This window comes from Pteronotus mesoamericanus, unplaced genomic scaffold (genome assembly GCF_021234165.1).
Source record: "Pteronotus mesoamericanus isolate MK-2021 breed Mesoamerican mustached bat unplaced genomic scaffold, CSHL_Meso_final contig_22, whole genome shotgun sequence".
NCBI lineage: Eukaryota > Metazoa > Chordata > Mammalia > Chiroptera > Mormoopidae > Pteronotus > Pteronotus mesoamericanus.
This window is the reverse complement of record NW_026555090.1, coordinates 3,493,254-3,507,003: the sequence shown is the minus strand read 5'-3', so window position 1 is coordinate 3,507,003 and position 13,750 is coordinate 3,493,254. Positions and strand designations below refer to the sequence as shown.

The window sequence follows — 13,750 nt, the reverse complement described above, 5'->3', positions numbered from 1 at the left end:
CGAGTGGGGTTTGCTTGAGCATCCCCCTAGGGTGATGTCATGGTTCCCAAAGTTTAGTACACAGATGTCCACTTCACTCCCCTGGTTAGCTGGGTCTCATCTGTCTTTGGGTCCCCAGGACACTAAGATCTCACCTTCTCTACTGAGTGACAAGTAGTCCTCCTACCTGTGGTGCAAATACTGCTGGCTGCTTGGTCTCCTACTCTCTTTGTCCTCGAGGGTTTATACCTTTTTTAGTCTTTTATGATCTTTTAGAGGAAGCTGAGGATAAAGTCATTTTTGGTTTTTCATTTTATAAAAGATTTTATTTATTTATTTTTAGAGAGAGGGGAAAGGATGAAGGAAGAGAGAGAGAAACATCTATGTGTCATTGCCTCTGGCACACCCCCACTGGGGGCATGGCCTGCAATCAAGGCACATGCCCTGCCTGGGAATCAAACTGGAGACCCTTTGGTTCGCAGGCCGACACTCAGTCCACTGAACCACACCAGCTAGGACGAAAAAGCCATTTTTAAACTGTAAGCCCAGTCATAATTGTGAAGATTTATTTATTAATTTATATATTTAAAGACAATCTGGATCCAGGGGGGGAAAAAGTAAAGAAGTTGAAGTTGAGACAATGTGCAGGCCACCCTTTGGAAGTGCTTCATCATACAGGGAAGCAGGGAAGTGGGGCATTAACTGAAAGACCTGGGGGGTACTGTTTGTTTAAAGACCAATGATACTGTGAAGTGAAAGATTCTACTTGTATGCTGATGGCATTATGCAGTAGTAGGGAGAGACTAAGAATGCAGGGAGGAAGGTACCTGAAAGCACAAAGTCCTTGAGAAGGTGAGAGGATGCCCAAGTGGAAGAGTTCATCTCCGTTCACGTAAGGGAAGATAAGAAGGCAAGACGACAGCTTTCGGGAGACATGGGAAAATCTGATGACCTGTGGTTTTCTCAAAAAAGTGTGAGGTTAAGGTCACGAGCTGAGAATAAGGGGTGGTGGGGAGGCTGAAGAAAGACAATGAAGCTTGTCACCTCTTAGACTAATGGAGTAAAATTGTCTGGCAGTGTTCGGAATCCCCATGAGTTTTGCAATCGTGAATTTAAAATAAAACCAGTCTCCTTAGTTGTGACTTTCCCCCCAGCAGTTGGGTGCAAGCAGGGAGAAGGCAGGTGATGGGCTCACCCAGACTTGGGTTTTTGCTAGGCAACTAGGAAAGAAAAACACGGCCAGTCACCCCTCACCCCACAATATCACCCCTCTAGTCGTGTTTTCACACTCTGCTCCCCAGGGAGGAGCGGCATGACGATGACTCACCCACAAAGTGCCATTCCCTACTGCCAGAAGTCAGCCAGTCCGCACGTGTTTTTCTCAGCATCTCCCAAACACAGGAGGCCTGGGTGGCCCTGATTTGACTCTAAGTGCATCTGGAGCAGAGCCCTGAGTCGTTGAGGGGGCGCGATGCAGGGGGTGGTAAGCACTGTGTGTTCCGTGACAGTGAGTGGGGGGAGCAAGAGCAGAATCCCACTCCCCCATTTTATCTTCCCAGCTCCAAACAGCACATCCCAGCCCTGGCCACGTGGTTCAGTTGTTTGGCGCTTTTTCCTGTAAACAAAAAGGTTGCGTGTTTGATTCCCACTTAGGGCACTTGCCTAGGTTGCAGGTTCAGTTCCAGTGGGTCAGGGCACTCTCCATCTCTCCCTGCCTCTCTCTCTGGGGAGAGCAGACAAACCCAGCACACCTGTCTCATCACCTCTGTGGGCTTGGATTCACACAGAACTGTTTGGCCCCACCTTTCCAGAATGGAAGGGATGATATTTGCCAGTTTCTGGATGTGCCCACACCATGCTTCACCGAAAGTTTGGGTATCCACCTTTTTCTCCCTTACATTCTGTGGTTTGGGGTCACCCAGGAGAGCCTGCACAGATGTTCTATTTACTCTGTGGTATGTCTTTAGGCATAGGTCCCTTATTTCAGTATAAATTTCCATGTTAGAAGACCCACTTCAGGCCCCACATGAGCCCAGTGGACAGAGCTTGGAGCCAGGAGGTACTGCTCTGGCCAGAAATAGGAGTGGAGAGGACAGAACTGAAAGGGAAACAAGTGAATTATTTTACGTGGGTGAAGTCAGTCAGCAGGCGAGCCCCTGCTTAGAGGAAATCATCAGCACATTACTGGAAGCCAGAGTCACCTCAGCCTGCGTTCTTGTGGTTTTGCAGGAGAGGAGAGACAGCAGCGATATCAGCTGCTCTGGGCAAGCTGAGGCCCAGAGCAGCCAAGAGGGGCAGACAAGCCACAGTCCCACTCGGCTCACTCTCCCAGCACCGCCCCAGCCCCGCCCCACCTTTGCTCCTTCAGCCTCTCCCTTCTGGTCTCTCGAGGTCTCTGTTTTTGAAGGTCATGCTTTCAGGTGGCTCAGGAGCTTCCCCCTTCTCCAGTTCTTGGCCGCTGTGGCGTCAAGGAGCCATATTGCTCCAGGAAACTTTGCCAAGCTGCTTCCAGGAGAAGCTCAAGGGAGGAGGGAGAGGCGTACGATGGCCAGAAAGGCCATCAGGGCTTCCAAATTAAAGAACTGGCTGTAAAAGAGAGGCCATTTTAGCTTCTAAAGTCGATGACTCAGGCCTGATGCTCAGAAAAACAGTTTTCACATGGGTGGGTAGGGGATGGGGTGCTGCTTCACTGGAAGCCAAGGCGAAGCAGAAGGTGTTGGAAGCTGCCAGCGAAGCGACAAAGTGCGGGGGTTGAAGCCCAGTTTGTTGAAGGGTGGAACATGATCAGGAGAGTGTATTGGGCCTTAGAAGTAAGGTCTTCCTCCGATAAGTCCCAAAGGCCTCCTTCTCCCGAAAGGCTGAAAGCACCCCCTTGGCTGGACGCAGAAGTCAGTATTTTCCACTCTGATCACCATGAGTAGAGCAGTTCTGAAAATTGGGAGCATTACCTCCACTCCTCAAGGCCAGTGTTTGGGAGGCATGGGCCACATATTGAAGAAGTCGAGGTGGGGTGCCTCTGCCCACAGAGCCACCTGGTCCCAGAACCTGGCCCGCGCCTCATACCCGCAAGTTCACATCCATCTCCACACCTAGATCGGACCAAGGCTGTTTGATGTCTGGCTCTGCTAAGCTTCCGCTTTCTTCAGGTTCCTCTGAACGCCAGCTATTAATTGACCTGGAGCCTAGCCCCTTGCTTCAGTGCTAGGAACAGGAAAGAAGGTGCACCACCTGGACCACCCATGGAGCTAGTAAACGACACCAAATTGCACAAATATACACTGGTGTGATGGAAAACTGCATAAAAAGATGGGCTTGTGTCATTGGGATCCTGGCAAACTACCTTAAATACCTCCTAATTACAGGGAAATTTCTGAAACTCTAAAATTTAACCACTGAACAAAATTTCAGTGTCTGCAGCAAAAAGTAAATGTTCTTAAACATATAATGAGCTCTTAGCAAACCAATAAAACAACTGAACAAAATTTTTAAAAACTGAAGATATGAAGGAAGAGTCCACAGGAGAAAAGAAAGAACATGCTAAACCTCACTCATCAAATAAATGTAAATTTTTGAATTACTTATTTATTTAAATAGATAATATTAGCCCATGATGAAAATTCAAGCAGTTTCAAAAGATACTATATTGTGAAAAGTATGTATACCCTTCCCACTTCCTTTTTTGGAACTGTTTTAGTAATTTCTTTTTCTTTTTTATTAAAATATATTTGCCAGATAACATTAGCAATTTCTAGGTATTCTTCTAGAATCATCCTATGTATATGCAAAATCATTAAAAATAAATAACCCCCTTTTCAGACAGGTGTTAACACATACTGCTATTCACATTTAGGTTTTTTAGTGTATTGCTACTATTAAGAATACAGCAGTTAACATCTGTATTCATGTTTCTTTGTTCACATCTGAGAGAATATCTGAAAAATCCCTACTAGTGGAATTGCTGGGTCAAAGGATATTTCAAATCTTCATAGGTACTTACCAACTACCCTCCAAAGAGGTTTTACTAGTTTATGCTGACCAACGATGCATAAGGATGTATTTCCCTACACCCTTGGAAATAGTGTATTAACAGTCTATGTTAATAATATATAAACAGATTCACATTTAAGAATCATTTTCTCCTCTGTGAATTGTCTGCTCCTATCCTTTGCCTATTTTTTTATTTGACTACTAACCTATTTTTTTATATATTTGTAGAAACTTACATATTAAAGGAATTGGCCTTTTATATATGTTGTAAATATTTTTTTTTTATTGAATTCATTGGGGTGTCACTGGTTAATAAAATTATACAGGTTTCAGGTACATTATTCTACAACACATAATCTGAACACTGTATTGTGTGTTCAGGACCCCAAGTCAAGTCTCCGTCAATCACCATTTATCCCCCTATAACTTCCTCCACCTCCTTCCACCTGTGTTGTAAATATTTTTTCTGGCTCTCTTTTTTAAAAAAATTTTATTTATTTATTTATTTTTAGAGAGATGGGAAGGAAGAGAGAAAGAGAGGGAAAGAAACATTGCTGTATTGGAGATACACCGACTGGTTGCCTCATGCACACTCCCAACTGGGAACCTGGCCTGCAACCCAGGCACGTGCCCTAACTGGGAATCAAACTGGTGACCCTTTGGTTCACAGGCCAGCGTTCAATCCACTGAGCCACACCAGCCAGGGTTGGTTTATTTATCTTTTGACAAAAATGTGAAGAGATGAATTTCTAAAGGTGTTGATCATGAAGTTGTCTACAAATGTGCCATTAATATGGATTAAATAAATGATACATACAATAGCATGCTATGCAGTTATTTAAATGAAGATTTATTAACATAAAATATATATAGTAAGAAAAAGCAGGACATAAAAAAATTGTATGAGCTTCTGTTTTAAAAAATGTTACCAATAGTTGCCTCTAATTGGTGGAAATTCAGGTAATTTATTCAGGTTATTTTACTTTCTTCTTTTTCCCATTCTATATTACCTGAATTCTTAAAAACTGATGAATATATGTTGTGTTGTTCCTTTAATAAGATAAAAATGTGAATTAAGCTTTTTCCATTTTGAAAAAAATAAAAAAACTTAAACCCAAAACATCAATAAAATTGAGGCAAAATTGGTAAGTTTCATCAAAAAAGGATCGCACTTTCCCCACCCTAAAATGTTGGTATTAACTCCTAAAGCATTATATAGGTTGGACACTCTGATATGTCCTCATTGTTTGTAATAAGTATTTTGAGTCTGTTATTATGAAACACATTTATTTAACTTATAAGGAAGCATGGGGCTAGCATATGAATGACAGAAAACAGTAAGTGTTCAGTATGCTTGGTAAAGTATAATTATGTGAAATAAAGGTGTTTATCAAAGCCACTATTGACACTACAGGCATTAATACAGCAATTTCTCAACCTTTTTCATCGCATGGCACACATAAACTTATTACTAAAATTCTTTGGCACACTGAAAAATGTATTTTTTTGCTGATATAACAAAAAATAGGTATAATTTTGATTCATTCACACCAGATGGCTATTGTGTTGGCTATTCTCATTTTTTTATTTGACAAGCTAAGGGAAAAGAGGGCAGTGCCCCTATCTAAATAGTCACATATTGTTTTAAAACTTCTTGCAGAACATCAGGGTGCCTCTTGCAGCACACTTGTTGAAAAAGCAATGAGTTAATCAGTAGATATGGCTCCAAAGAGGCTGTTGATCCCTGTGGGAAAGAAAGCTATTATGATCTGGGAGTCACAGGGGTGGCAGGTTTCTCTTCCTGGAACACTCTTCACCCAGAGAGGTGTAGATGCATTGTGTGATTCCCTTTCTTTTAAAAAAAAAATTAAAAATTGTAATTATCAACAAGCCTTACACTTGTACTTGTTTCTTTTGTCAAGAAGTCATAAAGAAAAAGATTGCCAGGTTCTCTTTCAGATTCAAAACTTGTTTTTACAAAAAAATCATAAGTAAAAAGTGAAATTAATAGTCTGAAAGATTGTTTATCACAATTAGAACAGATAAATCAGTACTTTTTAGGATAGGGTCATACAAACAAATAAAAGAGCAAATATGTGAAAAGGTAATCCTCAGTACAGATTAATGTTAAGAAAACATACAAAAAGTGTTTAACCTCACAAGTTTAATCAGAAATAAGTAAATTAAAATAAGGTGTTGTTTGCCCTTCAAATTACCCATAATTGAAATGATTCATAACATGTTAATGAGGGTATAGAAAGCTAGGTACTTACACTGTATTGATGAGAATTTATAATGGGTGTTGTTTTTACAAAAATTGTGGTATAAACTACGTAACATAAAATGTACCATTTTAACCATTTTTAAGTGTACAGTTCAGTGTCATTGGAACATTCATATTTTTGCACAACCATCACCACTATAATCTCCAGAACTTTTTCATCATCCCAAACTAAAACTACATATGCATTAAACACCAACCTCCTATTCCTCTCCCCCTAGCCCCTGGCAACCTCCACTGTACTTTCTGACTTTTCTAGATACCTCATGTTAAGTGTAATATCATCGTATTTGTCCTTTTGTGACTAGCTGATTTCACTTAGCATCATGTGTCCAAGGTTCATCCATGTTGTAGCATGTGTATCAGAATTTCCTTCCTTTTTAAAACTGAATATTCCACTGTGTGTGGTACAGTATTTTTGAAGGGCAATTTTGTAGTAATCACAAATTTTTAAATGCCATTTTCTTTGATACAGCAATGAGACATTTACAATAATGTTCACTGCAGCATTGACAGTGAAAAATTAAAAATCTAAACAATCATCAGTAAGATGGGGAAAGTGTGAGATACCCATACTATGAAATACAGGGTGGGACAAAAGTAGGTTTACAGTTTTGAGTACGCAAAACATTTTTGAAAGAGGCTTGGAACCATGCACAATTCCCATTGCTAGACAGGTAGACAGGAGAAGTCATGCCTTGAACAATGTTTCTCAAAAGGTGAGGGACATTGCCCTGTCTGGATGGCTCAGTTGCTTGCAGTATTGTTCTGTACAACAAAAGGATGAAGGTTTGACCCCTGGTCAGGGAACATACTTAGGTTGAGGGCTGGATCCCCAAGGCAGAGCATGTATGGGAGTCAGCAAATTGATGTTTCTCTCTTGCCTGTTCTCTTCTCAAAAACAATAAATATATCCCCAGGTGAGGATTAAAAGTGAGGGAGATTAACAAAAAAGGTTAAAAAATGTGAACTTGTTAAAACACTGGCATAAACATGAAAGTCCTTTAAGGCAGAACTTCTTGGGGCCATTAATATGCTAGTACACATTGTAAAATCTCCAGAAGGGAGGTAACAACTTCCTGAGCCCTTGTGACTACACAGCATCCTTTTTACAGTGGTTGTGTCTGGAGGACAAAGTTTGGGAAACACTGATTTTAGAAGTATCTCAAGATAAAGTGTTCCTTAAGAGGAGTCCTGGTAGGTATTGTGGGGTTGTAGTAGCAGGTGCTAGAACAAATTACAGGGGTTGGCTGAGCTCCACTAGCTGGGAAATGAACTTCACCACTCAACTTTCTTTTGTTTTAAAGATTTTATTTTTAGAAAAGGGAGGAAGAGAGGGAGAGAAACATCAACATGTGGTTGCCTCTTGCATGCCCCCCACTGGGGACCTGGCCTGCAACCCAGGAATGTGCCCTAAGAACTGAACTGGCGACCCCTTGGTCCAGAGGCTGGCACTCAATCCACTGAGCCACACCAGCCAGAACTCACCACTCAACTTCTGATGACAGGGGGGGAAAAATTAAAAAAAAAAAAAAAGTTATGGGATCATTTTAAAAAAAACCCAAAAACCTCGTTATTTCCCTTTTAGTATTTATTGTTGCACTCAGTGCTATACACTTTCCCAGAAATAAACATCTTGAGAGTTGGCTGGGCCTAACTAAAAGGGAGCCATGACTTGCCCCTTCAGATTACTTGAGGAATGAGCCAAGTTAAGATGAAAAGTCTCACGATACAGTTAAGTCATGAAATGTAGTTTCTACAAGCCCTCAAAGATGTAAAGAATGAACCAGACTTGTGCGTATCAATTCAGTAACTCTACCAATTTGGAAGTTTTACTTTAGGGCCGAAATACTTTACTGGCTCTCTTAAGGATGCTTGGTTGTGAACAATGTTGATGCTAAGCTGCAAATGACTTCGGGCCCCCTGGAGGTCTCTGGGCAGCAGACACAAACATACTCAGAATGGAGTTGGAAAATACACCTCCCTTCAAAATCTTTTACCGACCTAAAGCGACCAATGTTAAACAGGGGCCCATGCTTTTGTATGCCCAAGATTACAGGCCACTAAGTGGAGCCAGATTTAAACTCAAGTAGTTGTGTCCCATCACTGTTACACTGTAATGTCTTTATAGAGGATATATTCATCTTCCAAATTGCATGCACTGTTATGTATAAACCACTGTGTTCATTTTTCCCCGTTTCACTAAGAACTGACAAAAACTTTATCTTGGAGTGGAACTGGCTACAGGGACTTGCTTTCAGTATGCTAAGCCAATGATCCTGTTAGCACACCTTTGCACACAGGTGCATTCTTTCAGGAAAGATCGCAAGATACAGACATATTAATAAATTCCCAAGTAAAAGGTGGACAATGAGGATTAACAACTAAAGATGGTTAAATTGCAGCATGTCCTGCAAACTCTGGGATCCCAAGGCAGTAGGTCTGATTTACACATGGAGTTTGGCTTTTTGGAGGTAGTCCAGGTCCAAAAATGGGTTCAAAATAAATTTTTTGGAAGACTGACCCCCATCTACTTTTGACACCATCCTAACAAGTCACAAAGATCCATCCCATACACAACCTTCTGTGGTGTTGTATGTTTTTAAGAGGTAGGGAGGTGCAGGGAGACATTTCCTTAAGGAAGGGCAGTGAGGTATTTGCATCGTGGGCTGTAACATTGTCTCTTCCCTCTAATTGGCTTTTTAGCATCTTGGCCAACACTGCAATTGAGATTCCTGGCTCTAAGATGACAAATAGCTGGAAAATGAACATTAAATTGGGTGACAGGAAACATGTAAAAATTATCAACTCTCCCATTCCTAAATCATCCCAAAACAAAGCTACACAGTAACATTTCTCCATAGCACTGCCAGCAGAGAACTGAACAGGAACCACAAACCACAACTGGCCTGTTTTACTCAGTGCAGAGCAAGATTTGAGACCAAGGTTAACCCACTTCCAAAACCCAATTGAGCACAGGTTGAAGGCACATGCAGACTTTTCCTTGCTCAAATTTCAAGTGTGTGCAAGGTGGATTTGCTGAGACTCACTAATACCTTTGGGAATCCCTATGGAATAGACAATCTGTTTTCACAAGCCTACAGAACACACTGACCTGTTAGCAAGTGAAGTTATGGTGAAGATGTGGAAGAAATAACACAATTGTGCAAGTCCTATTTGCCCAAATCAACCACTGTTCAGTGAAATACATTTATTCTTCAGACTTATTAATCAAGGTTTTTAGCCCTGGCTGGTGTGGCTCAATGGATTGAGTGCTGGCCTGCAAAGGGTCAAGGTTTTTATTAGGGGTAAAGAAAAACGTGGGGATTTTCTTTAAAACCTGGCTTTACTATCCTAAGACCTGTTTTAGAATTATTTTACTGCATTCAGCAAAAGCCCTGCTTAGTAAAAGCACGAGTTTGAGGACACCCTGAAAACTCTATTAGTTTTCACAGGAAAACTAATATAACTCAAAGAACTTTATGACCTAAGTCGTAAGTTGACAGAATACTTGGATCCCAGTCCTTGATTTGCTCCTAACAAGAACTACGCCTTGAGCAAATCAACTTGAAATGGTGGGACTGAAAGTGCTACCTTCCAATGCGACAACGAAGAGTTCTCTTGTTTAAATATGGCTTTTTAAAGCCTTGATTTTTACCACCTCCAAAGAGTTGAAGCATTACTTCACTGTATTAATCTGAAATTAAGTGCTATCTCCAATGTCCAACTTAAACCCAAAGTACTCCAATTTTTTATGCTCAAATTTAAGTGGATTTCTAAAACATGTTTGAGAACCTACTGCTAAGGCAGAGTTCCTAAAATTACACACTAGGCCATCTTGCGGTATAATTGGAACACCAAGGGCACATTTCCAGGCCTGATGCTTGGTTTTAATTTTAATGCACGTCTGGAGTCAAACGCACTTGTGATTTTACGAGTTAGTACCAGTAGTTATTTCCCTACAGTATAACCTGAGAAACAAAAACTTGCAACTTCTCCCTCCTCATATACACTCCCCACACATTTCAGTTTTGTCTCAAGTTGAGAAACCACTGTATTATTGGTTACACCACACAGACTTGATTGTAACAGGTAAAGAGGTTGAGAACTTAAAACTCCACTGTAAGAACAGTGTGTCCAGATTCTTAGTCCCTCAAAATTCTTCTACTGGTATTAAAAATATACTACTTTATTATTATTAGTATGGCCAGAGTAGTAACTGCTTATGCTGGATTTAGACAAAGTAACTTTATCAAGTCCCCAAAGTAGATAATTTCGTTTGTTGTTGCAATCTTCTTTCTCCTTAAAATAAAGCAAAGCTGTCAGTCATTAAGGTTAGACTGCTGTTAGCACCCACCTTCATTTGCTGCCTAACATACCAGTGTCAGCAAATTGCCTTAAATCAGAATACTTTTTAACTGGAATTCTTTCATACAATCTTTCTCACCAGCCAGCCTTCTTTCAAACTTGACAAGGGCACCGCAATTAAGTGGACTTCACATACAACAGACAGGATTGGGGTTCCACTTCACTACTTCAAGTTAAACACTTGAATATAACGCAATAGGCAAACAAAAAAAGCACAACAATCAACCACTAATTACAAGACTTTGACAAAGTTCCCTTATCTTGGTACACCCAATGTTTACCGAAGTCAAGAGACTGACTTTTGGTCACATGAACAATCTCAAAATTAAATCCCTTCCTTGAACACCTTTTACCAGTTAGGAATGCCCACATCACACAACTTCATGACAAAAGACACCAAATTGCTACCATGCAATGAAACCTTTATTAACACTTTGAACAGATTCAGCAATTACTGAAACTGGTAATTTCTAAACTTAAACGGGGAAAAATGGCTAGATTGCAGAGTAGTGGCCATCACTGGGCACTATGAATGCAAAACTGAAGAATTAACAGCCACCTCTCAGGCGCAGGACCAGGTGCAAGGTGGACTCTTTCTGGATGTTGTAGTCAGAAAGAGTGCGGCCATCTTCCAGCTGCTTGCCTGCAAAGATGAGCCTCTGCTGGTCGGGGGGGATGCCTTCTTTATCCTGGATCTTGGCCTTCACATTCTCAATGGTGTCGCTCGGCTCCACCTCCAGGGTGATGGTCTTGCCGGTCAGGGTCTTCACGAAGATCTGCATACCACCTCTCAGGCGCAGGACCAGGTGCAGGGTGGACTCTTTCTGGATGTTGTAGTCAGAAAGAGTGCGGCCATCTTCCAGCTGCTTGCCTGCAAAGATGAGCCTCTGCTGGTCGGGGGGGATGCCCTCTTTATCCTGGATCTTGGCTTTCACATTCTCAATGGTGTCGCTGGGCTCCACCTCCAGGGTGATGGTCTTGCCGGTCAGGGTCTTCACGAAGATCTGCATACCACCTCTCAGGCGCAGGACCAGGTGCAGGGTGGACTCTTTCTGGATGTTGTAGTCAGAAAGAGTGCGGCCATCTTCCAGCTGCTTGCCTGCAAAGATGAGCCTCTGCTGGTCGGGGGGGATGCCCTCTTTATCCTGGATCTTGGCTTTCACATTCTCAATGGTGTCGCTGGGCTCCACCTCCAGGGTGATGGTCTTGCCGGTCAGGGTCTTCACGAAGATCTGCATACCACCTCTCAGGCGCAGGACCAGGTGCAGGGTGGACTCTTTCTGGATGTTGTAGTCAGAAAGAGTGCGGCCATCTTCCAGCTGCTTGCCTGCAAAGATGAGCCTCTGCTGGTCGGGGGGGATGCCCTCTTTATCCTGGATCTTGGCTTTCACATTCTCAATGGTGTCGCTGGGCTCCACCTCCAGGGTGATGGTCTTGCCTGTCAGGGTCTTCACAAAGATCTGCATTTTGATCTACAGAGTTCAAAAGACAGAACTTAGCGTATCATTACAGGATTTTCACATTTACTATTTTCACATCTAATCAATTCTTCAAAATTGACAGTTAATACTCTTCTTCCAAAATGCCTTACACTACCTATATTTCTGACAAACCTCCAATTTTTACTAGACTAATACAAAGTTCGTTAGAAAAAACAAAACAGGGTTATTGATTTTTGGAGAAAGGAAGAAAGAGAAGAACATCCATGGTTGCCTCCCACACACGCCTCATAGATGGAATCAAAACTTATGTGCCCTGACCAGAAACCTAACTCCCAACCCTTCGATGTAGGGGACACGTTCCAAAAAAATGAGCCACACCGGCCAGGGTCAAATCCTAAGTTCTTTAGTCACGGCTTGAACTTACACTGGTTAAAGGACCAAACGTATTTTGTAAATTTACCATCCAGGACTTTGTTCCTTCACTGTACCACACCCTTCACTAGCCGCAACAATTTCTCAACAAAACTTAAGCAAAACACGTACAATGAAAAGGGAAAAAAAAACCACTCCACAGGACACAGGAAAATAAAAATATTTAAATGGCAATGAAATGCAACATTTTCTCTACGTTGCGAATCCAAATTAAAAGGTTTCTATAAGACACACTACCTTTTCCCTGCCTCCCCCCTCTGAAGTACACACGATGGACCCTCCATCGGTTAAGCGCCCGTTAGGCTCGGCGCGCGCGCGAAACGCCCCCGCTCCGTACACGTAAACAAGGACCCCTCTTCCGGAAAGGCCCGGCAGCACGACGTCGCGTCACCTCGCCTGCCCCTCCCCCGGCTCCTTTCCTAGACGCCCACCCAGACACGAGACTTGGCCAGTACCGTCTTACTTAGGCACCACTACCCAACCCATCCCGGGTCTCGAAGACTGTGGACCACTACCTGCCGGCGACTGTGAAAATCCCACCCAGGTGAAGTCACTTCCACACGACGTACCACCACTTGCGAGTATCAGCCGCTTCTGAATACTCCTGCTCCGCGGAGCAGAAATTTATGCAACGTCTGTTGCGTGACTCATCACTTCTACGTAGTCGTCATGTCCATACGCCGCTGAAAGTAGTTCGCTCGGCTTCCCCCTCCCGCGATGAACTAGGCCCTTCCACCAGGCCCCAAATTCCTCAGATCCGGAAGAAAGGATGATAAAAATTCAGCTGCCCTCTATTCCAGGCTATTCTTATCTTCCTTTAGAAAAAAGTAGGAAAGTTATCAGGCGGATGAATTCGAGTTGAGGGAACCTTCCTCGAAAGCTCTGGAAACTTCCTTGCAGCGTCGGCGCTGATTGGTGAGGCGTGTGAAGGCGAGGCCGGCGGTGATTGGTGGGGAGCGCGGCGGCTCCGCTGTTGCTGGGCTCTCGGCTGAGAGAGCTGACGTTGCTAAGTGACTGAATGCGCGCGCGCCGCAGGGGGTTGCGTTCTTGAGTGAGGGGTGTTTCCGGCCCGTGGTGGGGGAGGGGGTCCTCCGTTCTTGCCTCCCAAAATGGATCCTTACAATCCCGTGTTTTAAGGCTTTAAGAGGAGGCAGTGGGGACTGCGCGTTGACTTCCCAGGAAAGGCTGCTCCGGTCTCAGTTTGGAGGTGTTCAGAAGCGGGACGGGGCGGCCGGCAGCTGTTTTTTCTGATGTCTGTGGA

The 13,750-nt window shown here is 42.9% G+C and overlaps 1 protein-coding gene across 2 annotated transcripts in view; it reads right to left on the bottom strand.

The window, feature by feature from the left end:
* The window catches only part of UBB (ubiquitin B), a 139,877-nt gene extending 126,684 nt beyond the window's left edge, over window positions 1–13,193 (bottom strand). Inside the window, exons 1-2 of one of the 2 annotated variants that reach the window (XM_054571206.1) lie at window positions 13,059–13,193; window positions 11,024–12,087 (exon numbers count right to left, since the gene is read on the bottom strand). In XM_054571206.1, the coding sequence (XP_054427181.1) occupies window positions 11,164–12,081 (918 nt within the window). In that variant the 5' untranslated portion in view covers window positions 12,082–12,087; window positions 13,059–13,193 and the 3' untranslated portion in view covers window positions 11,024–11,163. Of the gene's footprint in view, window positions 1–11,023; window positions 12,088–13,004 lie in introns of both variants that reach the window. The other variant, XM_054571205.1, reaches the window with a different exon arrangement.
* Between the last annotated feature and the right edge of the window lie 557 nt (window positions 13,194–13,750).